Below are 25,739 nucleotides of genomic sequence, written 5' to 3'. Positions count from 1 at the left end.
ATACTGTAATATACTGTTTTATATTTATTTATTAGAACATACAGGTTGTTTTAATGATACTCTCACATTTACCCTTCTTAAGTAAATTGGAATATATTAATTTTGTTTTTTATTACTTTATATTTTTACTATGTAGGTCTTGGAGGATACAACTAAACGGAGTAGCCATTAACAGGCTTTCCCCTCTGTCGAAAATAGGCGGCCAACGGTCATACACAATGTATGGACTGACGTTTATCTGACATGGCTATTTTTACGTTACGCATACATTTGACGTTCCCCTCCCCCGCAAAAATCGGCAGACTGTTTTGTACAGAAAATTACAGACATGGCGTCTCCGTTTGATTATATCCTCCAAGATGTAGGTACTCAAAATTTACATACTACATAAAGTCTATTTTTTTATTCGGTAGACTAAAATGACATTTCATAGCATGAAATGACACATGATGTTCCTACTATGAAATGTCATTTTAGTCTACCGAATAAAAAAATAGACTTTAGTTGCATATCATCTACACGTCTCAAATTTTTAATAAGTTTTAGTTTCAATTAGTATGTGAATAAACGTTTTATCATAAATTATATATCAGTATCACTACAGTCGAATTAGGAGGTATCAATGCATGGGATTATATTTTCATTTCACGCTATAAGTCACCTGCAATAATAAGTTAAACAACGAAGGCCCCAAAAATATCTGACACGCACTTATTTGTAGAGCCATAAGAGCGTGTTACATATTTTTGCAGCCTTCTAAGAGTAACATATTATTGCAGGTGACTAATAAAGCCTGGAATGTATGGTAGACCCTCGATACAGGATGCAGCTATAAGGTAGAATGAGATCTAAATCAGGCTTACTCTCTCTAACACAACTGATCATTAATTTCTTGAGGCAATATCTGCATTGGGCTTTCGAACTTCAAGATGTTATTGTTCGCTTACATAAATCCTATAAATTTACAGATATTCCACGCAAAATTATATAATGTAGCTATAGTAAGTGTAGCGTTAGTCCGCTGTTTAGGAAAAACGTATTGAGTATGTACGGCCAACAAAAATGCTAAACATCGTTTGTGTATTGTCTTTTTGACTAGAATAACTACGCCTTAACGGGCATTACGTACCTATTTAAAGATTTTTTGTAGATAACTGTTTCATACTTAGTACGTTTTTGCTTACGGCGCTAGTGATAGTAACTAAACTGTGAATGCCTTGTATTAACTTGAATGAAGAGATGTGGTAAAATAAACTATTGCGTCATTATTGGGCTTATTATTTCACAAATTACCTTTCTTCGTATAGACCGTCCTTCTTTTTGAAAGACTAAAATTTACTTGTAAAAGGTAAAGGAAATTAAATTATAGTGCTAAATTTCTAAACCCTTCCCGCTGTATAATAATACCACTCCGAATAGCACGAATTTTTCTTCCGAGCATCGTTAATAAAAATCGATTGTGAACTTGTGAAGCACCGATTACTCGATGCTTTTATATATTCTTATTCTTTATCTGTGCCGAGCAATGACAGCTGACCTGACAGCGACAGTTCACTACGCAACGTGCGCGCGGTGTGCGCGAAATCCTGCGTCCACTGTTGTCGGCAAATAACCAGATAAATAACCGGTCATTCTGTTTTCGACCGCCTGCGAGATGCGTCCTGCACTCATCTTCCACTTCAACTCTCGGCCTCAAAAGCCGAGAAAAGTGCCGAACGAGCTATTCGCTAAAGCGGAACTGATCCTCGAATCCAAGAAAAATGCGAATGTTTTGTGTGAAGTTTTGGAGATGTTTAACGTAAGTAAGGTGTTTTTGCTCTTTGTTTAAGCTTAGATTGGTTCTGTAATGGTGTTATTTTATTGCAGAAAGAAGAGAAGAATTATACACCGCTGTTGTTGACTGTAGAATTGATCTTCACGTCGTTGCTAAAGCGCGGTGAAATGTACGAACAAGGCAAAGGCACAGGCCCAGACGGTAAGTATTTTGTTTCTAAACAAGACACTTGAAGGTAAGGTTATTTGTCTATAACCTTCCCTTCACTTATTGATTATCCCGGGCACTATTTTTGTAAACATCTAGGTTGTCTAGACTAGCTGTATTGATTTTCTCATGCTGTTGCACTCTGACAGCTAGACTAGCATCTACTTGTTGCATTCTTTATAGGTTAGAAGTTTGTTGAAGGAGCACTGTTTTGTTTTCAATGCTGAACTGTAGAGATTCATGTTTTAAAAGAGTGCTATATATTCTGTAACTTTTAACAAGACAACTTTGCCGTTTTAGGGCACTAACTGTTGTCATTAGGAATTCCTTTTTTTAAGATTAAGGCTATTAGTTTTATTAGGATTGGAATAGTTTTTATAAAATAGCAGTTTAGACGTGGACTTGCTTCAAATGTTACTTGGGCTTCTTAAAAACTATACTTTACCAACTATTCTTTATAATTCTTTAAATTTGTGTTATTGAATGTTTTTATAAGTCTCGTTATACATCAAAATTTAACCTCTTGCCGCCTATGAATTAAAACATGACAAGACAAAAGCAATTTATATTTGTCAAAATAAAGATTAAAAATACTTTGGAATAGGCACTTAGAGGTAAAGGTGTGTTCCATGATTACTTTCAGTAAAAAAATGAATTTTAAGTCCCTGGTAAAATAATATGTGTCTTATAAAAGTATGGCTGCCATATTATTGATTGCTCCTTGCCAGAGTTGTTTCTAGAAATTCTAGGTCATCCAGGACATAGTGCAACACTATTGATTATCATGCCATCTCTTTCAAATCCAGGCAGTCTGGGATAGGATGCTGCATTGAATGTATCTACCTATCTTACTTGTTTGCACATATTTATATTGTGCTGTCTTACTCTTCTGGGACATGAGTGCAGTGTTTAATCCACACTAAAGACTAAAATGTATGAACTTTTCTGGAATTCCCCTAGTTTTTGAGGTAATATAAATAAAAAATAAAAAAAACATCTTTTTATTGTTACCTAGTGCAAAACCCCTTTTCGACGGCCATGTTGCCACAATGGGACTTAAGTATAGTCTAAATAACCTTATTGATGGACATTAAAAATAAAAAAAATGACAAGAAACACTTTGCAAAAAGTAGGGTTTAATTTTTTTTTCACAAATACATGTACAACTTAAAACAAAATGTTTTTGGGCGAAACTGACCTAAACTTATAGTCTGTGCGGAAAGAGAAGAGTCGTACATGTATTGGTCCCATACATTTCACGACTCTTCTCTTTCCACACAGACTCTATAACACTAAAGTCCTTCTTTTCGCCTCAGAAATGCGTGGTTAAAATCTTTTAGGGTTCGTGAGCACCTTGTATAATATTGCGTCCGTACAGGTGGCAACCCGGGCCTCATTCACGTGCGGTGGCTCCGCGAGAACTACCAGCTGGCGTTCGAGCGCGCGCTGGCCTGCATGAGCCGCGGCGAGGAAAGCTCGCGCAAGCAGGCGCTGTCTTCCTGCTTGAAGATGATGGCCGTCGAGGGGGAGAATCCGACACTGTCCAAGCAGGGGATTATATGCTTCCCGGAGTGGCGGCTCAATGTAAGTTACAGAATAACTTAACCCTTAAATGCATTATGATGTAGATCTACATCGTATATTTTGATCGCTCGTGGATTAATATGCAGGTATCCAAAAGGACATTTATTACTATGATATATGATGATTAGAATTTAATTTATTTTTAATTACTATGTTTTTTTTCTTTACTTTCCCACACTATACAACATTACCTATCAAAATATGTCAACTTATTAGGAAATTAATAAATTATACAAAAAAATCATCATTTAAAGGTATATCTCTTGCTATGTGGTCCGTATGACAATTCATGACAAACTTATATTTATCACGCCCTGTTAGTATGTAGGTATCAATGTTAGTGAGTGTGGGTCAAATTTAAGAAGCTAAATTTGACCCGATTTCCGTATGAGCTGAAAATTGGCATACCTGCATAGGTATGTAAGTCGGGTGACAAGGCAATATTATGGACCATCGACCTGATCTGATGATAGAGACAGGAGGTGGCCATAGGAACTCTGTGATGAAACAACGCAACCTAATTGTGTTTGGGATTTTTAGTATTGTCTCGATGAGTATTAGTTGCCTGTGATAACAAAAGTACAGTCGGCGATAATAAGCTTGTACCAAAAATATTTTTTTCCAAAAACGTATTTATATGGAGTAGCTGTCACTTATAATGTTTGTAGTTCAGCCCAATCATTGGTTACGTAAAACATGTTTTATATATAGATTTTCTAATGAATCCCCATCAAAAGACACTTGAAACTACTGCTACTGCTAATAGATATGAGCGCCGCGCCGGCGCGCCGCCGCCGCCGACAAAATTTTCGCGCCGCCGCCGCCGACGCTGCGCTATCGGCGTGGCATCGGCGTGACCTTGGTAGTTACTACTACTTTCAGAATCAGATAATATATTTTTAATCGAGTTTAGATCAATAGTTTATAGGCATTCAAAAGGTATTTTAGGCCCGTATAATTCAAAAATATCGAAGGCAAATGCAAACTTATCTATCTAGTAACCGCGCTACTAGTCTTGGAGAAACGAAATTATTTAATATCAATTTTAACATCAATATGCTTGTAATAGATATACTGATTTCCTTCCATTTTTATTGTGGAACGTTCCACATTACAATTTATAGGTTATATATATACACTAGATATATGTCAATCATAATGAAAAAATTAACTGTGATCAACTCTGGCTAACGTGAGACACGAACCCACATCTTTGGATTACTGATCCAATGCATAACTAATTTTGCCAGCTAACCATTCGTCATTTACCGCTACTTTAACCATTGCAAGCATTACCATCTTTAAAAGGTATAAAATGGGGTTAATTTTGAGATATTAAGCGTTTCCACGTTCAAACGTCCGGCCGTTGGCTTCGCACGGAAGGGCGCGGAATCGGGTCTCAATTAAACTTGGTCACTGTTCAAATTTCAAGCTTTGCTCTCTCGCAGCTCAATCTTTGGCCTTGCATCGCTCGCATGGAATTAAGCCGCTATCTGAACCTGCAAGTTTTTGGCCCTGTTTGGAGCTCAACTTTCGGCCTGTTTTAAAACGCTTGAGCATTGGTCCTTATCCGATCTTAGCTCCATTGCAGCTCGCCCTTTGGCGTCGCACGGATGCGCCTGCAGGAAAGCTCCAGATCTTTAACACTATGGCTTCAGTCTTTATCGGCCTTCACCCTCGCTCTGCTCTCTTGCAGCTCGGCCTCGCACAGAAGCGCGCCGCAATCGGAGCTCCGGGCGTTCGGGCGTTAGCCAAGCTTACACTTGGCGTTCGATTCTTAGCTGTATACTTACCTGCAGCTCATCCTCTGGCCTCGCATTGGGAGGCGTCGAAATCAAGTCTTTGGTGTTCGGCACATGGAGCTCGGCGTTGGACCTCACTTTTTGACATAAATCGGTTTTGTTGGGTCGATATTGGTTAATGACGGAGCTCGATTTTCTTTGGACTGTCGACAAGACGTTTCTCTGATACGAGGGGCGTTCAATATATAATGAGAATGAGATGCAAACTCTTTAAATATTAGGAAAGTAAATACTGGCCGGTAAAGCTAATCTACCTAGCTGATTGCCATGAAAAAAAAAACTAACTGTTTTTTGTTTTAAAAAAAAATACGGCGATTTCTTTGCGATGCTGTTGAGTACGTTAGCGAAAATGGAGAAAATTGAACTGCGCGCCGTTATTAAATACTTGTGTTTGAAAAATTTTTCTACGGAGCAAGTCAATTTAGATTTACGGGACACTTTAAGGTCTAATGCTCCTCCGTATTCGACAGTTACACGTTGGTGCGCCGAATTTAGAAGTGGAAGAACATCGACCATGGATGACCCCCGCTCCGGACGCCCTACTACAGCAGTAACTGAAGAAATTGTGAAAAAAGTCGAAAACTTAGTTTTGACGGATCGTCGTGTCACGGTTCGTTTTATTGCTGAAAATGTAAAGATTTCAACGGGGAGCGTGCATAATATTTTACATGAACGCTTGGGTATGAAAAAGGTATCAGCGCGTTGGGTACCCAGAATGCTTACTGACACGCAAAAACAAACTAGAGTCGAGATTTGTCAAGAAGCTTTGGACCTGATACAGCAAGACCGGGAACTTTTTTTGGCGCGATTTATAACAATGGACGAAACATGGCTCCATCATTACGACCCTGAAACGAAACTGCAGTCTATGACATGGAAAAGGCCATCATCTCCAACTCCGAAGAAATTCAAGGTGGGCCCATCTGCCGATAAGGTCATGGGCTCTGTTTTTTGGGATGGTAAAGGGGTCGTAGTGATTGAGTATCTCGAGCATGGAGCCACTATTACGGGCTCTTTATATGCCAAACAAATAGCAACATTGCGCAATGAGATCCGTGAAAAACGGCGAGGTAAACTCTCGAAAATTGTGTTGTTCCATCAGGACAATGCACCGGCACACAAGTCCGCCGTTGCAATGGCTGCAATACGTGATGCTGGGTTCGATATCCTTAAGCATCCTCCGTATTCACCAGACCTCGCCCCTAGTGATTTCTACCTATTTCCGAGATTGAAGAAATACCTAAGAGGCAAGAAATTTGAAGACGACGACGCGGTAGTCGCTGCAGTACAAGATTTTTTAAGTACTCAAGATAAAACCTTTTTTAGAAATGGAATATTAAGTCATAGAGAAAAAATACATAAAGTGCTCACTCCATACATCAGTTCAGACTATTAATTTCAGTGTCTACATCTAGCATCGAGTAGCGGAACTATCAGTACTGCTACTTGACAATAGATGTAGCACCGACCGGAAAGTCTTATCTCAACAGCATAAGACTTTCCGGTCGGTGCTACATCTATTGTCAAGTAGCAGTACTGATAGTTCCGCTACTCGATGCTAGATGCTAATAGTCTTTTTGGTACTAAAACTGATGTATGGAGTGAGCACTCTATGTATTTTTTTCTCTATGATTAAGTTTAGAAAAAAGATATACTAAGTGTATTATGCTAAAAGGTGACTATGTCGAAAAATAAAATAACATTTAATAAAAGTTGTATATAACATACTCATTCTCACTTTTTATTGAACGCCCCTCGTACAGTCAATCCGCAATTTTTAACTTAGCACAAAAGATAAGGGCCTCGCTAAGATCTTCCGGACAGAGCCTCGCCAAGATTAAGACCGCCTCTGATGCCGCGCGATACCGCTTATCCACAGTTTATACGATATCATTTTTTTTTCGTACCATTATTCAATAAATTATCCTTGAAAATAAAGAATGCATTTATTTCATCAATTTCTTACAGCAAAAACATGTTTTTTCGGTAAAATTTTGGTTTGGATTCTGTTTTCATTAATCGAAGGTGTCTCAAGGTCACGCCGCCGATTCGCCGCCGCCGCCGACCAATTTTGACCGGCGCGCCGCCGCCGGCTATATGCCCATCGGCGCTCATATCTAAGTCTGCTAACTGTCGGCTCAAGCGAATATTGATATAAGCGATCTATTTTATTGCTTTGCATTGCAGTGCGATTTTATATACTTAGTGTTACATGTATGAGCTAAGCGGATTATTGACGATAAAAGCACAGAGCTTAGCGGGAAGGCGCGTTAAACCTGGTGGTCGTAGGTTCAAACCCCGACTCGTACAAATTAGTAGCTCGGGATTTATGTATAAAATTTATTGAAGTTTGGTAATATGTACATAGACATAGTCGCTTTTCACTGAATATTTTCAAAATACAAAATACATATACTGTATGTAGGACATGTTAGCAGATGTTACAATATTTTGTGATATTTCAATCCTTGTAACTCTCTCATTCTTTTAACATCAAACTGTTGAATCTTGAGCGTTGCAAGGGTTTCAAGGTACGAGCATGGCTGCCCTAGCGAAATACAAAAATGTACACCACACCAACAACAAATAGTAGCCGTTCAAAAATAACAAATCTAAATTAATGCTTTTAAATATGTATCATTAAGAACGAAGTGTTTATTACCCCCTCCCTATTTACCTCCCTCCCCTTTTACCTCCCACCGCTCCTAGTTGCAGTTCACAATACGACTGCGTGTCCCAGACATATTGATTGCTTGCATATTGACGTGCATCCAACTGACATGCGTTTTATAACACCCTCCCACCCCTTGGACCTGTACCCCCCTTTAGCCGGTCTATTGTTGATAGGGGGCTATTCATAAATTACGTCATTTCAAATTGGGGGGGGGGGGGGGGGGTGGGGGTCTGGACATCGGATGATGGTAGCATGACGTAGGAGGAAACGGGGTCATTGGAAGCATGATTTTTGGATGATTAGAGATTAATATCTGGGAGACCGAGCTTTGCTCGGAAAACATAAAAAATCAAAAATGCGCGTTTTCCCAGAGATAAAACCTAGCTAGATCGATTTTTCGCCCCCGAAAACCCCCATATAGCAAATTTCATCGAAATCGTTAGAGCCGTTCCTGAGATCCCCGATATATATCATCATTATCCTTGCCTTATCCCATTTACTTGGGGTCGGCACATCTAACACTCTGGCGCCATTTTTGGCGGTCTTTTGTCATATCCGGCGTCAAGCCGTGCGTCAGTAGGTCTTTTTTGATGGTCGAAGCCCAGTTTGTCAGCGGTCGGCCCCTTCCCCTTGAGACTCCATCACTTTCGGTGGTTACACTCTTTGTAATATGGTCGTCGCTACGGCGTTGGACATGTCCGAACCATCGCAATCTGCTTTCGCGCATTTTGTTCCGAATGTCTGCGACTTTGAAGGTGCCTCTTATGTACGTGTTTTTTATTTTGTCCAGCCTTGTAACTCCCCCCGACCAGCGCAACATCTTCATCTCCGTTACGTGCATTCTTTGTTCATCCTGTTGTCTCATGGTCCAGCACTCGGATCCATAGAGCAGGGCTGGTCTAACTGCCCGTTTGTATACTGTACCCTTTGTTTTGATTGGGATCTTTGGGTCGCACAGGACGCCCGTGAGGGAACGCCATTTCAGCCACCCTGCCCTTTTTCTATTCTCGATATCGGGCTCGGTTGACGCTGTTGACGTGATCAAAGAACCTAGATATTTAAACGACTCGACCTTCTTCAGGGGCACTCCGGAGATGGTTATCAGTTGGGATGAGGTTTTGCCCGTGAAGTTACAATGCATGTACTCGGTCTTTGATCTGCTTATTCTCATGCCCTTTGACTCCAAGGCGGCCACCCATCGATCTAAATCTGACTGGATCCCCGATGCAGATTCGTTTATTATATATATATATATATATATATATATATATATATTCATATAAATAAATAAATATGCAAGAATTGCTCGTTTAAAGGTATAAGATGTAGCCACAGTAAATTTACTGCCATCTTTCGACAGAAGATTAAAACGGTTAGAACGCCATGTTTCACTTTGATCCTTATTCTTTCACTGATATTATAATGTGTTAATTTGTTAAATATCAAAAATTAACGCCATACGGGATACGAGACTAGGACAAAGACTTGTTAAGATGTTTGTGAACGCGACCGTACCACCAATGCTTTATCGAATGCTCTCAATCTCTTTTGGAGCTACGAAGCCACGTACAAACACAGATACACATGTTAAGAGGAAAGGGCGCGACAGGTTCTCTATTCAAACTCCATACAAAACAAGACTGCATTCCTACAAGACTGGGCGGGAAAATGTTCCCCACGCGAGCACTCGCGTTTCACGGTGCGAGTATTTTAGGTTTAAGAGACACGAACCTAATTGAAATAGTTGTGTATGTCCTTTTTCCGTCGGGGGTTGAAATCAAGCCGTCAGGCGTGGCTCCCTCCGCGATTTCGTCGCGTCACTAGAAGTACCTACAAGTAGATGCGGTTCACAGCAATTTTGGTGTCTACTTGTCTAGCCATAGTAGTGGCCGCGCACCGCCAAGGAACGGGCGCCTGCTCGCGCTTGCGCCACCTAGGGGTCGCATCTGTCGTAACAGACGCGTTTTGTTAGAGTGAATCTTGTACCTAGTACTATTATTTATTCTGTGGCCGCGATCTCATCGCTATCATCCCTTCCAGAGTATCTTCGAAGTGGTCCTCGACCCTGAGCAGTCACAGAGCGTCTTCATACGGTACATCGAGTCGTACGCCGAGTACCGTGACTTTCAGCAGAACGCGCTGAAAGTTCTCGCTGATATGAAGTATAACAAGTGAGTTATATACATACAGGGCATATATAGACGGCAGGAGAGGTAAACACAGGGCTACTTACAAGGGGGTCCCTTTGTTTCCCATAAAGCTTTAAGTCATAATGTATTGTTAGTCATATTATCATTAGTCATAAAACTGAAACCGTTAACTTTTCAAGATTTTGGTAAGGTTATCCTATAAATAGGTTAGGTTTGTTTTATGGTAATCCTGAAAAGTGACGCGTTTCTGAACCAAATAAATTATGACAAACGAAAATGCGGGCAAACAATACATTATACCTTAAAGCTTTATGGGAAACAATAGAGACCCAACTTACAAGTCATATTGGACTAACAGTCGCAGGTACTTAGATTATTGATAAACAGCTGCTAACTTAATCAGTTGATGATCGTCGTTTGTCCCTATCTGTCGTTATGCCATAGAGAGGGGCAAACGATGATCATCAGCTGATTAACTTAGCAGACGTTTATGAATAACGCCGTTAGTGTATAGATAAATATAACAATATTATTGTTAGGTTTATCATATGTTACCTGTGAATAAAAACTAATAAAACATAGAACTTACAAATAAGAAACGACAAAGTAAGGGGTTGTGCACAAATTACGCGAGGTGTTTTCGGCTACAAACCCTTGGTGATATTTGGTGAGGTTTTTGACTACTTACTGAAATCTCCTTATACACCCCCCCCCCCCCCCCCCCCTCCCCCAACGTGATCCCTCGTGATTTTTTCGTGTCCCCCTCCCCCCTCCACTATCAACCTCGCGTGATTTGTCCACAAGCCCTAATTAGTGTATTTACAATAAAAAGATATACAATCAATAAAAATACCTTTGTTACCCTGTATGGAATTTAAAAGCACAGCCAAGTCACGTGGTATTTGCTCCCGCCCGTAGGTCCCCGAGCGAGGTCTACGTACAAAACTATCTGGATCTATTCGACATGATCATGAAACCGGGCCTGAACAACAAGGAGCGACCCAAACAGCCCGAGAGGTACCACGAGAAGAAGATTTATCCAGAGGATAACTACCTTATTCGGAGAGACCGTAAGTTTATTACTAATAACGCTATGGGCCTTTATTTGTGTGTGAAAATTATACAAAACAGAAACATAATAATCTTTCATAGAAAAAAACCGACTTCTCTAACTACTAGCCTGGACCCACTTAACGGCGCTTATACTTTATTTGGTAATATAGCTGGTCAACCAAATCTTGTCAGTAAAAAAAGGCGCGAAATTCAAATTTTCTATGGGACGATATCCCTTCGCGCCTACATTTTTCAAATTTGCCGCCTTTTTCTACTGTCAAGATCTGGTTGACCAAGTATATGTATACATTTTATGGTAATCATAGTGGTATATTTAGTTTAAGTACCATAGTGATTTTCCGGGTCAAGGTCCGGGTCCGTGTCCGGATCCGAGTCCGGGTCCGAGTCCGAGTACGGGTCCGAGTCCGGAGTCCGGGGCCCAGTCCAAGTCAAAATCGAAATTCAAAATCACAAAACGTGTACTATGCGTCGTTGAAGAGTTCTGTTCTGATCATCATCAGCAGTTCCACTTCATCAAATGCCACAGTTTGTAATGTAAATGCTTGATTTTCTGATGAAAATATATAAAATTCTATACGTATGCCTTTAAGATTTTAGAAGTTCCCTCTATTTCTCATGGATCCCATGTTCAGGACTTGAGATTGACATAAATGTGCCTAAAAACCTAACTTGCTTAACAAACATAACGAAAAGGACAAATCGCCAAATGCGAGCTATGCGTCGTTGAAGAGTTCCGTTATGATCATCATCAGCAGTTCCACTTCATCAAATGCGACAGTTTTTAATGAAAATGCTCGATTTTCTGATGAAAATACAAAAATCTCTATATGCATGCCTTTAAGATTTGAGGAGTTCCCTCGATTCCTCATGAATCCCATCTTCAGAACTCGAGCTTGACAAAAATGTGGCTTAAAAACTTAACTTGCTTAACAAACATAACGAAGAGGACAAATCGTCAAACGTGTACTATGCGTCGTTGAAGAGTTCCGTTCTGATCATCATCAGCAGTTCCACTTCATCAAATGTCACTTTTTTGAATGTATATGCTTGATTTGTTGATAAAAATACAAAAATCACTATATGTATGCCTTTAAGATTTGAGGAGTTCCCTCGATTCCTCATGAAAATTGACGGAATCTTAAATGAATCAGCCTATTGGGTGAAAGCGATCGACTAAATACTGGGCTATGGATATGAAAAGGTTTACTTATTAGTCAATTAATCCACTTTATTTTCTATAGAAATGGTGTCCGACATTTTCGACCCGGACATCTGCAAGAAGTACATCAACCGCTGCTGGGGCTTCTGCATGCAATGGCCTCTCCGGGCCAATGAGAAGAACCACCGCAGGGCTCTAGTGGTGCTGGTCGACCGTATCATGCCGTATCTGACCAAGCCGGTGCTAGCTACCGACTTCTTGTGCGACAGCTTGGATTGCGGTAAGTAATGTTCTACAGTGAGCCAGTCGTACACAGTTAACCACGAGTCCCGCTGCTGGCTACACGATTCATAATCATCCCACTATCAATTTTAGAAAAACTATCCTCATAAAAATCTCCCTTTGTGACAGAAATTTCAAATTATTGACAAAACTTTACTCGACCGATTTTATTTCCATAATTAATACAAATCTATTTCCTCAGGCTCCGCCATAAGCATGATAGCCCTCCGCGGCATCATGGAACTAGTCACCGAGCATGACATCGACTTCCCGGACATATACGACCGGTTGTACGGCATGTTCGAGCCGGACATGTTCGCCACGCGGTCCAAGAGGCGGCTCATACATATTACTGACGTGTTTCTTAGCTCCACGTAAGTATACACACTACGCTACTACAATAAGGTAGCACATCGACTTCCCGGACATACAAGACCGGCTGTACGGCATATTCGAGCGGGACATGTTCGCCACGCGGTCCAAGAGGCGGCTCATACATATTACCGACGCGTTTCTTAGCTCCACGTAAGTATACACACTACACTACTACAATAAGGTAGCACATCGACTTCCCGGACATACAAGACCGGCTGTACGACATGTTTGAGCCGGACATGTTCGCCACGCGGTCCAAGAGGCGGCTCATACATATTACTGACGTGTTTGTAAGCTCCACCACAGAATAAATAATAGTACTAGGTACAGAAGGTTCACTCTAACAAAACGCGTCTATTACGACAGATATGACCGCTAGGTGGCGCAAACGCAAGCCGGCGTCCGTTCCGTAGCGGTGCGCGGCAACTACTATGACTAGACACCAAAATTTTAAATTGTTGTGGGCCGCATGTACAGTCAGCAGCAGAAGTTGCTAAGCGGCCCAGGTGTTCAAAATGATCTTGACGCGACTGTATTGTTAAGAGAATAAGAACGTGTCAAGGTAATTTTGAATTCCTCGCCCGTTTAGCAACTTCTGCTGCTGACTGTACATGTAGCGACGCGACGAAATCGCGGAGTGAGCCACGCCTGGCTCCACGTAAGTATATGGACTGCACTGATACAAAAGGGCAGGGTGATGATGATGATGATAACCAAAGTGAATAGGGATGATAACACATGTTGAATTTTATAACAAAATCTAGTAATAAAATAGATAGCAAATGAGCAATTTATCACAATATTGTGGATATTAAAAAAAATGGAAATAATACAAAAATACAGCACCTGAAAGTATCAACATTTAAGTTTTATTTTACTTTCAAAAACGAAATAAGTAAGGATACCATTCGATTCCTCACATTTTATCCAAAAAAAGATTGTATAGCAACTATATACATAAACGCAATATTTCACCGACAAAAATTCAATTTTCTTGTTTTGTTCATACTTCAAGATGCGCTCTCAGTGACCTTAACGTCACGTTCACATAGCGATTTGTTAGGGGCGTTTCGCGAGGGAAGTACGACTGTCGGACTTTGATTATTATTTCTGACTTTTGTATTGCTTTAATGCAGCGGTCGGCAACCAGCGGCCCGCCAAACTCTCGCTTGCCAGCCTCCTTGGCTATTTTGTATGTAATACTGACGAACGACAATGTCTGCTAAAGTCACAAATATTACCAAAGTGCAGCCCGCGTCATCTTCGTTAACTACTATGTGGCCCTTGGCTGCTAAAAGGTTGCCGACCGCTGCTTTAATGCAATGGGTCCCATATAGACATTTGATCCTAAATACAAACCTGATTGATACCATAAATGAAAATGTGTCATGTAGCCTACTGTTCCAGCCGCGTCCCCGAGGCGATGATAGCGTCGTTCGCCAAGCGGCTCGCCCGCCTGGCGCTGGTCGCCTCCCCCGAGGACGCGCAGGAGCTGCTGCGGCTCATCGCCAACATGCTGCACCGGCACCCGGGGCTCAAGAGAATGCTGAAGAGCGACCAGCCTGCCATACGTGTGTATTCACAGACAATCCAACCTCTAGACATAGCATAGTCGCGCTACCCCCTCTGCCACACATACGGTAGCGTTACTCCATCTTCGAGTCAATCCCGTGCCGTGATTGGTCCGTGTCTTTGAACGGACCAATCACGGCACGGGATTCGCTCACCTCGTCCCCCCGCACCCCCGTATTTTTGGCAGCATCGGTTTCATGAAAGAATTGGCCTAAGCTCAGTCTAGAGGTTGGATTGTCAGTGTGTGTATTATAAGTATTACATTTCAGTTTTGACAACATTCACGGAAACAAGATAATTATTGGGATAATATTGTAATTTTACAAATATCTGTGCTTATCACACAAACAAATGCCCTTACCGGGATTTAAACCCAGGACCGCGGCTTCATAGGCAGGGTACCCACCCAGGGTAGGCACCCACTAGGCCAGACCAGTCGTCAAAATAAAGCGACGAAAGACTTTTATATATTTGAGTATGAGATCTCTATTGCCTTATGTGCTCCTAGTAGTTGAGGTGGTCTGGTCTGCGCATACGTGCCTCGTCCGTTGAGCCGCGAGGCAAGTCTACGCATAGGGGTCACAAACCCGGTTTCACCGAAATCGAAAAAACCAGAAAAACCGGGTTTTCAACCAATAGCCAAAACCGGGTTTTGACTTTAATAAGGTTTTAAAGTCTTTTTCGAGGTTTTCGATTTTACAGTTTTATAAATATAGTTTAATTATTTTGATGAGCAATAATTACTTCAGAGTTTGTTATTATATTTAGAACAACACAATACATTATACGAAGTTCGTATACGTATTATATGTATAAAAACTGCTTACTATTTTCATTAAATATCTCTTAATTTCCTGTACTACGTAGTTTAAATAACATTTTAGTAGGAACGTTCGTTGATCTCTAGTTAAAAATGTTGTTTGTAGTAATAATAACAAAAGTCAATCTTGCGATATTTACTATGTACAGTTTTCTTCTTCTTTGTTCCTTTGCCTTAATTAAGAAATGGCTAAGAAAGTGTTGTTCCTATCTGTCCAGTCCATGATCGCCTCCCCCATCAGATTTCTTATATCCTCAGCTGATGTAGTGGCCGCAACCAAATCAAAGCCCTTGTAACTTACCTCGTTTAGCGAGTTGGGTTAATACCCAACTCGCAAGCAGCGCAGCGGTGTGCGGTTTCCTGAAGGAGGACTATGTCAACCCCGTTGTCACGTAATATTTTGCTCAGGCATTCCGTTTCAGAATTGCTGACCATGAGGTTAAAAACTTTATTGATGGAATTTGATGGTCTTGGTAAATAGAAATGTCGTGGAAGACTTAATAATAAAGCATTAATCCTAAAAATATTTGCTTATTTTACAAATTATATGTAAAATCGAAATCACCGAAAAAACCGGAAACCCGGTTTTGCTGTTGCACAAAAATCGAAAAACCGGTTTTCTAAAATACGCACGGTTTTGCGACCCCTATCTACGCAGAACCAAGTTGCTTCGCGCGGCATTTTACTCGCGACACGGCTCCTAATATTGAGCTTTTCTTTTCCAAGTCTTTCGATTGCCAGTTCAGAATGGTAAGTAGCTCATATTTGTAGCATATTTTTACACACTTTTATTTAGCTTTACTGCGTATACAAGGTGTAAAAATGTGGGGATCCGTTTAAGGGCATGTTCAGTATCGTTTTCTGATTATTTAAAAAAATTACTACGTTTGTATGTAGAAGCTTTCGTCCACTATTCCTTTTAAAGAGTTTAAGTATATGTAGTAGTCGACAGTCTTATTATGAATGTGCCGTCTCTTTCAGTGCCGCAAGACCCGTACGAGATGGAAGAGTCGAGAGCGAACGCGACCAACGCCATACAGTCCTCGCTTTGGGAGATCGCCGCCCTAAAGTGAGTTTAACAAGCTGTCATTTAGCCCCGACACTAGCGTCTCCCGAGCGTCGGCGTCTAGCCGACTCTATGGCTGCTGCTCGACGCAACGTTGGCGCAACTGTGCAGCGACGCCATTTTGCATAGCGCTGACTAGACGCCGACGACGCTCAAAAGACACTAGTGTGGGGTGGCCATCAGAAAAGGGCCCTTATGTACATGGAGCATAAGTATGTGAGCTCCATTTTGTGGTTTGGCGACCTGTCTGGCCTAGTCGGTAGTGACCCTCATGAAGCCGATGGTCCCGGGATCGAATCCCTGTAAGGGATTATTTATGATTGTCATAATCTACCCTTCTATGTATGATTGATATAAACTACCCTATGCCCTTTCTCGGGCCTCAAATTATCTCCATAGCAAATTCCATCTAAATCGGTTCAGCTTTTAAGCGTGAAGAAATAACAAACAGACAGAGTTTCTTTCGCATTTATAATATTAGTAGGAATATATCGTCTGAGTCTGAGTGCCTACAATAGAAATGGTTTATTTGGTGTACAAGCTTAACCTATAGTAAAAGTATCTTATTCTACTTAATACAAGACACCAAAATGGATGCCACTCAGCATATGCCGATGACTATCGTCTTTAGCCATGGCGCTGGTTTTCAGGGCAACCAATAAAAATTAAAAACATATAAATAATATAAAATAAAGCAAAACTCAATACAGCCTTCTTGAGAATGTCCTATAATATTGACATACATATTTATTATATTTGTGTTACAGGCAACACTTTACGCCAGAAGTGTGCGCGAGCGCAGCGAAGGTGCTCGCTCTGGCTGACAGCGGGGCCAAACCGCCCGACCTGCCGCCATCTTTGTCCGACGAAATGGTACGTATAACGTAGATACACTACAAATATCTGGGTGACCGAGCTTCGCTCGGAAAACATATAATAACTCGGAAATGTGCGTTTTCCTAGAGATAAGACCTAGCTAGATCGATTTTTCGCCCCCGAAAACCCCCATATAGCAAATTTCATCGAAATCGTTAGAGCCGTTTCCGAGATCCCCGAAATATATATATAAATAAATATATAAATAAACAAGAATTGCTCGTTTAAAGGTATTAGATAGAGTATTTGACAATTTTTATAGTGTCAGTCGATCAGGGTTGTTTTGGGGATCAAATGTCCGTATGAGGGGACCCATTGTCTTAAAGAAATACAAAAGTCACAAATGATGGTCAAAGTATTTTTTAAATAAAATGTAAGGAATCGAATGGTACCATTATTAAGTTAATTTTTTTAATCTTGAAGGTCTTGTATTTTTTCATTATTCCCATATATTTTTGAAGTGAAAACTTCTTTAGCGGCGCTGGGCACTTATTGAGGTGGGGAAAAAATGATAAACTCGAGACAGCGTAAGGCGATCACGTGACCGTAAGGGGCGTAAGGTTTAGATGGCCACTCATAATTTAAATAGCATTTAAATCAATAAATAAAAATTTAATGTTATTTGACATTTATGTTGCGGACATAAACATGTCAACGAAAAAGTGTGATCTTATTTGAGAATGATAATAATATATAATAAATAAATAGAATACCTCCGCTAAACGTATGTATCGTGTTACCGGGCGTCGGTAACATAGTGAGGTGAGTTTTCACTTCTATCGGCACTCCCGGAGTGCAACCGTTGTTGCTTGTTTTAGTTTCCAATATATTGTGATAAATTGCTTATTTTCTATCTATTTAACTAGATTTAGTTATAAAATTCAACATGTGTCAACAACCCTATTACAGTCCAGTATAATTAATAGGGATGATGACACATGTTGAATTTTATAACAAAATCTAGTAAAATAGATAGCAAACGAGCAATTTATCACAATAATGTGGATATTAAAATAAAATATTGAAAAATTACAGGACCTGAAAGTTTCAAAATTTAAGTTTTTTTTTAATTCCAAAAACGATTAAAGTAAGGGTACCATTCCATTCCTTACATTTCATCCAAAAAAATATTGTATAGCAACTATATACATAAACGCAATATTTCACCGACAAAAACGCAATTTTCTTGTTTTGTCCATACTACAAGATGGGCGATGACGTCACGGCCTCTGGCCGTTTTGTATAGGGCGTTTCGCGAGTGAAGTGCGACTGTCGGCCTTTGACTACAATTTCTGACTTTTGTGTTAAGTTAAGGAACGCTTCCCACGTATCCCCGACCTCCAGCAACACACCGACGGCAAGACATTAAAGATTATCTTCAGCGTCGATAGAAGGAATGCAGACGCACCTAATGGGATAAACAAACGCACCCTTTGATACAAGTACAGGCGTATGTAATGCATCACCTATTTTATGGCGGTTGTCAATTAATGCCGCTCCCACGGGATCGACTCTTCATTATCTTAATGGCAGCGACAGCATAAACGCTCCAGAAACTTCTCATGGCCTACGTGACTCCAGACAACGCATCCCCACGGTTTCGGGATGAATATAAGCGGCCATCCCGACCAGCGGAAGACAGTTCTCATCGAGTTCTCATCGAGTTCTCATCGAGTTCTCATCGAGTCCTCATCTAGTTCGCATCCAGCGACCAGGCTACACGTGAGCTCCGAATCGCTCGGTGTACCGGTACACCCTCGCGCTTCTAAACTATATTGAATTAAACTCGTAATTGTAAAATCAAATAAAGTAAATACCTCCTCATCGGTGTTTTATAAGAAGACCTCCGTTCTCTCAAGACACCTAACTGGTGACAGCGACGGGCGAGTCTCCCAGCGAGCAGCGGCTACACATCGTCGGCGCGAACTGGAAGGTTTCAACCTGAAGAGATTCGACCACTGCCTTATGAAGACCACAGTACTCATCGCACTGGCGGCTACCCTGTGAGTTTTCCTACATTTTCCTTTCATTTTCCTAATTATTTTGTACGCATTTCCACTATTTTTTTTTTCTCTCTTTAAAAAAAAAAAAAGAAGAGTTCCATTCTGTATTTCATATTTGATAGGATTTAATTAATTTTATATCAAAATGGCTCTGAATCATACTACGATCGAAAAATATTTGCCCAAATATGAAGGTGATAGACAAACTTTAGATTTCTTTTTAAATCAAGTTACTATGTTAGCTAGAGCAGCAGACGCTGACGCAAGGGCCCTGTTTCCAATTATATTAAAAAGCAAGTTACGCGGGGAAGCAATTAAAGCAATTGCTCACATGCCAAACAACACGGTAGAAGAAATTGTAAATTCCTTAAGGTCTAAATTTGGTGACACTAGAAGTATAGAACAAATTCTTTCTGAAATCACTCGCATTAAACGGTTCCCTAACGAAAGTGCTCTAGGATTTGCTGATAAAAGAACTTTTGTACGCAGCGAAAAATAAAGCGGATTCACCGCAAGCAACAGCCATTTTGGAGAACGTTTGCATCGACCAATTATGTAAACACTTGGATATCGCGACTGATCGATTAATCCGTTCCGCGCAACACACCACTTTTGATGACGCGTATAATCAATTAAAACACGAGTTAGAAGTCCACCCCGAGTACTTCTAGAGAAAACAAGAAAAATCATTTAAATCTAATCCAAGATTTAACTATAATAATAAAAACTATAATCAACATACTATACAAAAACCGAATTTCAATCAAAACCGTGTAAATCAACACCAATCTAACCAATTCGCACAAATATCTTATCCTAATCTGCAGTTAAATAACAACAACAATCAAATGCATTGGGCCAACCAACCGCGACCAACTCCGGAACAATGGCGACAAACATACCCGCCAAAACACCAACCTCAAAGATTAACTGACCATTTAGATAGTGATATTTCAATGAGAACCGCGACTAGTAGGCGACCTGTAAATCGTCCGCCAAGACCGCGACCGGTAGAAGTTTTTAATACACAAATAAATACCAATGAACATAATGGTAATTACGAACATAATTATGACCCCAACACGTATGATGGCGATGATTTTTTTCAAGAAACAGGACCACAAAACGAATTGACGTAAAATTAAATTATTTAGATAAAGATCATCTCCCATATATCACTATAGATGAATGGGGAGGAAAAATCTTAATAGATTCTGGTAGTAATAGGTGCCTTATTGGATCATCAATATTGAAGTCTAATAGGAATTTTAATAATAAAGTTATCGATAAAGAGTTTACAATTACGACTGCTCATAGTAAAACAAAACATCGAGGAGCTATTAATTTAAAATTATACCCGTTAGGCGAAGACATAGAACATGAATTTTTGATCTATGACTTTGACCCCAAATATGCGGGAATGATAGGATGGGACCTGATTTTAAAGCTTAACGCAATAATTCATCCAAAAAAGTGTGAACTTATCATGCCAAACAAAATAATTCCAATTAGCATAGACTATCCGGAGAAAATCTCAAAAATCGATCCGCTCTCGGATAATCTAATTACATGTGTATCTAACAAACCGGACGGCGAATACTTTATCCCTGAAATCGGGACAAACACCGTCCTCATTAATTGTGCATTAGTGTCAGTGATAGATGGCAAATATAGATTAGGTGTCACAAACCTAAGTCCTAGGCCCCAAAAATTCAAAAATAATTTTGATAATTTCTTACAACCAATACCGAATGGATTAAAATCTGTATCGGAAGTATTAGACAATGTTAAAATAAACAAAACGGAAGCTAGTAAATTAACGATTCGAACGGATCACATGAATATGGAAGAAAAAGCTAAAATTACCAAGTTAGTACACGAATTTAAAGACGTGTTTCATACGGGTCAAGAGCCACTTACCTTTACCCATACAGTTAAACATAAATTACGTTTGACAGATGATACACCCATTTATGTGCGCAATTACAGGAAACCACCAAAACAACAAGAGGAAATAGACAAACAAGTTAACGAGTTACTTAAAAATGGCATTATTCGTGAGTCTAATTCCCCTTGGAGTTCTGTTCACATTGTACCTAAAAAACCTGACGCATCCGGTAAGGTTAAATGGCGCATGGTCATAGACTATAGGCAATTAAATGCAAAGACAATCGAAGATAAATATCCTCTGCCAAATATAGAGGAAATATTGGATAAATTAGGTAGAGCTCAGTACTTCACTACGCTAGACCTCGCGAGTGGGTACCATCAGATAGAAATGCACGAGGAAGATATCGAAAAAACTGCGTTTTCAACTAATCACGGACATTGGGAATTTTTACGCATGCCTTTTGGTTTAAAAAACGCTCCGGCTACATTTCAACGATTAATGGATTTAATATTACGCGACCTCTTATATAATTCACTATATTATTATTTATTATTTCACTATTACGCTTTCTTTTACGTAGATGAATTATATCAAGAAATGGTAAAGATCCTCACTAAAGAACATAATCCTCAAATTCGTATAACTCGTTGTACTGAAATAGTGGAAACCGTAGTTGAAAAGGAAAAGCAAATCGATATCATAAAAAGTTATCACGAAGGAAAAACGAATCATCGCGGTATTACCGAAACTTTAATGCATATTAGTAGGAAATATTGGTGGAAAAATATTATGTCCGATATCCGCGAATATATTAATAACTGCTCTATTTGTAAGGCAGGCAAATACGAACGGCATCCAATGCGTCCACCAATGTTATTGCCACCAATAGCTTTGCGACCACTTAATCATATTTTTTGCGATGTTGTTGATATTGAAGGCAAGCTTTACTTATCTATAGTAGACGGATTCTCTCGTTTCGCAGTAGTTAAAAGATTAAAAGATAAAAATAGCTCAACAGTTATGTCAAAACTTCTTTCTTACTTTGCACACTATGGTGTCCCTGCAGAAATAACGACTGACGCAGGAAAAGAATTCGCACTACTTAAGGAATTAGTTAATTTATATCACATTAAGATTAATTTCACTACGCCTTATAATCCAGCATCACACGGGATCGTCGAAAGATTCCACTCAACGTTGAGAGAACATTGTCGATTGCTTAGTGAACAATATAAAAATAAACTACCGCACGATGACAAAATGAAACTCGCATTAATAGCATACAACAGCTCGATACAATCAGACACAAAATTAACTCCACATGAAATCTTATTTGGACATATTGAAACGGAACCTTTGTTTAACTTTCTCCATAATTCACAGTTGTTAAATACTCTATTGGAAAAACATAGAGAACATTTAAAAACGGTTTACGATTATATATACAAAATAAAACGGGATGCTCAAATAAAAAGAACAGACGAATATAATAAGAATACCGAATTACCAGCCCCAATAGTCGAAACTCACGAAAAACTCCCAACCACTAATAAACAAGCTAACGTATTTTGTACTCGCCGAAAAACCTACATTCGCGACACAAAAGCCCCAAAAATATATTTGGATAGTCGAGGTAAACGACGAGCAGCAAATAAATTGAGGCCTGTTGTTGTTACAGGTTCCTCCAAGTCCAGGGTAGTCAACCCTACCTAATCAAGAAGTTAGAAAATCCCAATGGCGTATACCTCGAAAAAATAGGACCAATTTCAGAAATAGAAGGCTACAGATATCTAACCAAAAGATGTAACCTAACCGAAATCCTTAATATCCTTAACAAATTAATGTCTAATAGAGTTCAAACTGATAATAACCACATTAACAGTCTATATACGCATTTATTAGGAAGATTAAAAGGATTAATGAACCAAAACGTTGGTCGATCCAAACGCGGCCTCATTGATGGTCTTGGAACAATAGTTAAATTTATAGCTGGAAACCCTGATGCGAATGATTTAAAAGAAATTAATAACAACATTCAAACCCTTACAAATAACCAAGAAACATTACTTAACAACTTAAACGAAACTATTAACAAAGTTGACTTAAGGCTTAAAAGCATTACGAAGCGTTTAAACACTATGTACAACATAAGTTTTACTAATAAGGCAAATATTGATATTTTAACTACTTTTATATTAATGGAAGATATAATTAATATCTTAGAGTTAGGCATAACATTAGCTAAGCCAGGAATACCTTGTAAAGACATTTTTGAGGAGGCAAACAATGTAGAAGTCGATCGTATTATGGTTTACACTGTTAGTAATGTCATACACTTTGTTGCAAAAATAGCGGAAATTAAAGCTAAAAGTGGTAATGCATACAACCTCATCCCTTTCCCGACTCATGATGGTCTAATCCTCGAAATCCAAAAACCTTCAATCCTCATTAAAAACTCATGGTACGCCTACCCAAGTGCTGAACAATGCAAAGCTAAGAAAACCATGATGGTCTGCAAACACGTTTGGTGGAAGGACTCCAATAAAACACCTGACTGCATCCATCAAGCTCTGCTTCTCAAAAACAACCACACGTGCCTTACGACGAAACTAGAAGAAGAGGAAGCTATCACAACAATAAACGACGGCAATTTCCTGTTATACTCAAGAGGACCACAACGAGTAACCATCAATTGCAATGAAACGTTTTACGAAGTCATCCAAGGGCCATATAAACTACACCTTAATCCCGGCTGTGAACTACAGATGGCGAACCTATATACTAAAGTGATCTCGAAAACCAACAATCTATTCAAAGAAGAAGTCCAGCAGATACAGATGCACTTAGAACAAAAAACAGATAAGATCCAATATACGGATGAAGATTTACAAATACACCTGAAGCCATTAGAATCAACAATCAAATCAAACATACATCAACATATTTGGATACCCAGCGTGTGGAGCATAAGCATATTTATGTGCCTCATCGGGTGCGCCATATACCTCAAGTGCACCCAACGCCGCAGCAGCATCGAGAACACAGGCGTAACAAGCTACACCCTTAGTTCTCTCTTAAGGGGGGAGGAGTTAAGGAACGCTTCCCACGTATCCCCGACCTCCAGCAACACACCGACGGCAAGACATTAAAGATTATCTTCAGCGTCGATAGAAGGAATGCAGACGCACCTAATGGGATAAACAAACGCACCCTTTGATACAAGTACAGGCGTATGTAATGCATCACCTATTTTATGGCGGTTGTCAATTAATGCCGCTCCCACGGGATCGACTCTTCATTATCTTAATGGCAGCGACAGCATAAACGCTCCAGAAACTTCTCATGGCCTACGTGACTCCAGACAACGCATCCCCACGGTTTCGGGATGAATATAAGCGGCCATCCCGACCAGCGGAAGACAGTTCTCATCGAGTTCTCATCGAGTTCTCATCGAGTTCTCATCGAGTCCTCATCTAGTTCGCATCCAGCGACCAGGCTACACGTGAGCTCCGAATCGCTCGGTGTACCGGTACACCCTCGCGCTTCTAAACTATATTGAATTAAACTCGTAATTGTAAAATCAAATAAAGTAAATACCTCCTCATCGGTGTTTTATAAGAAGACCTCCGTTCTCTCAAGACACTTAACTGTTACTTTAATGCAATGGGTCCCATATAGACATTTGATCCTAAAAAAACAAACCCGATCGATTGATACCATAAAAAAAAATTAGTCACGTAGCCTATTCATCAAATACCTAAGAGTGAGCGAGCGCAAGGAGAACCAGTCGTACCCTTTCAAGACCAAAATCTTTTTCACCTCAGCAGCTCGAACAAGGGTACTTTGCTACTTAAAAACAGTGAGCAAAATCGTATTTTGCTCACTGAGTGAGACAAAATGAGCAAAATGCGATTTTGCTCACTGTTTTTAAGTAGCAAAGTACCCTTGTTCGAGCTGCTGAGGTGAAAATTTAATTGTTGGTATATCTTAAGAAAACATGAGTGAATAGAGGTAAGTGATGAAGAAGGAATACATTTTTCGGGTTCTCTAATATGTTCTCACTGCTGAGGTGAAAAATGTTGTGTACTACACGAGATCAAAGTTATTTACATCTCGTGCGCTTTTGAGTCCCTTACTACGCTCAAGATTCTAAATTAGATTCACTCGCTACGCTCGTGAATCTATTATAGAATCTTTCGCTTGCACGGGACTCAAAATAAGCACTCGAAGAAATATCAAACTTTGATCTCTTGTTGTACAAATAACTATTTTTTCGTCACAGCAATTCGAAGGGGAGCTCAAGAAGCGATTCAAGACCATAGAGCTGAACTTTGTGTACGTGCCGCCCACGCGCTACTGGGATCAGGAGGATTGGAAAATCAACACGTTCTGGCATCTGATCCCCGACTTTAAGTAAAACTGAGTTATGT

At 39.9% G+C, this 25,739-nt stretch overlaps 1 protein-coding gene across 2 annotated transcripts; it reads left to right on the top strand.

The window, feature by feature from the left end:
• The first annotated feature begins 1,603 nt into the window (after positions 1-1,603).
• Positions 1,604-25,739, top strand: LOC134661788 (nucleolar complex protein 4 homolog). 2 transcript variants are annotated; one of them, XM_063517976.1, is made up of 12 exons: positions 1,604-1,798; positions 1,867-1,975; positions 3,360-3,565; positions 10,082-10,212; positions 11,110-11,261; positions 12,507-12,704; positions 12,909-13,080; positions 14,489-14,652; positions 16,200-16,223; positions 16,455-16,542; positions 17,307-17,412; positions 25,592-25,739. In XM_063517976.1, the coding sequence occupies exons 1-12, from the start codon at positions 1,655-1,657 to the stop codon at positions 25,724-25,726; spliced, it is 1,629 nt and encodes a 542-aa protein (XP_063374046.1). In that variant the 5' UTR covers positions 1,604-1,654; the 3' UTR covers positions 25,727-25,739. The 2 variants fall into 2 exon arrangements, with proteins under 2 accessions (XP_063374046.1, XP_063374047.1); XM_063517977.1 differs by lacking the exon at positions 16,200-16,223.

Source organism: Cydia amplana, chromosome Z (genome assembly GCF_948474715.1).
Source record: "Cydia amplana chromosome Z, ilCydAmpl1.1, whole genome shotgun sequence".
NCBI lineage: Eukaryota > Metazoa > Arthropoda > Insecta > Lepidoptera > Tortricidae > Cydia > Cydia amplana.
This window is presented reverse-complemented; position numbering and strand designations above follow the sequence as displayed.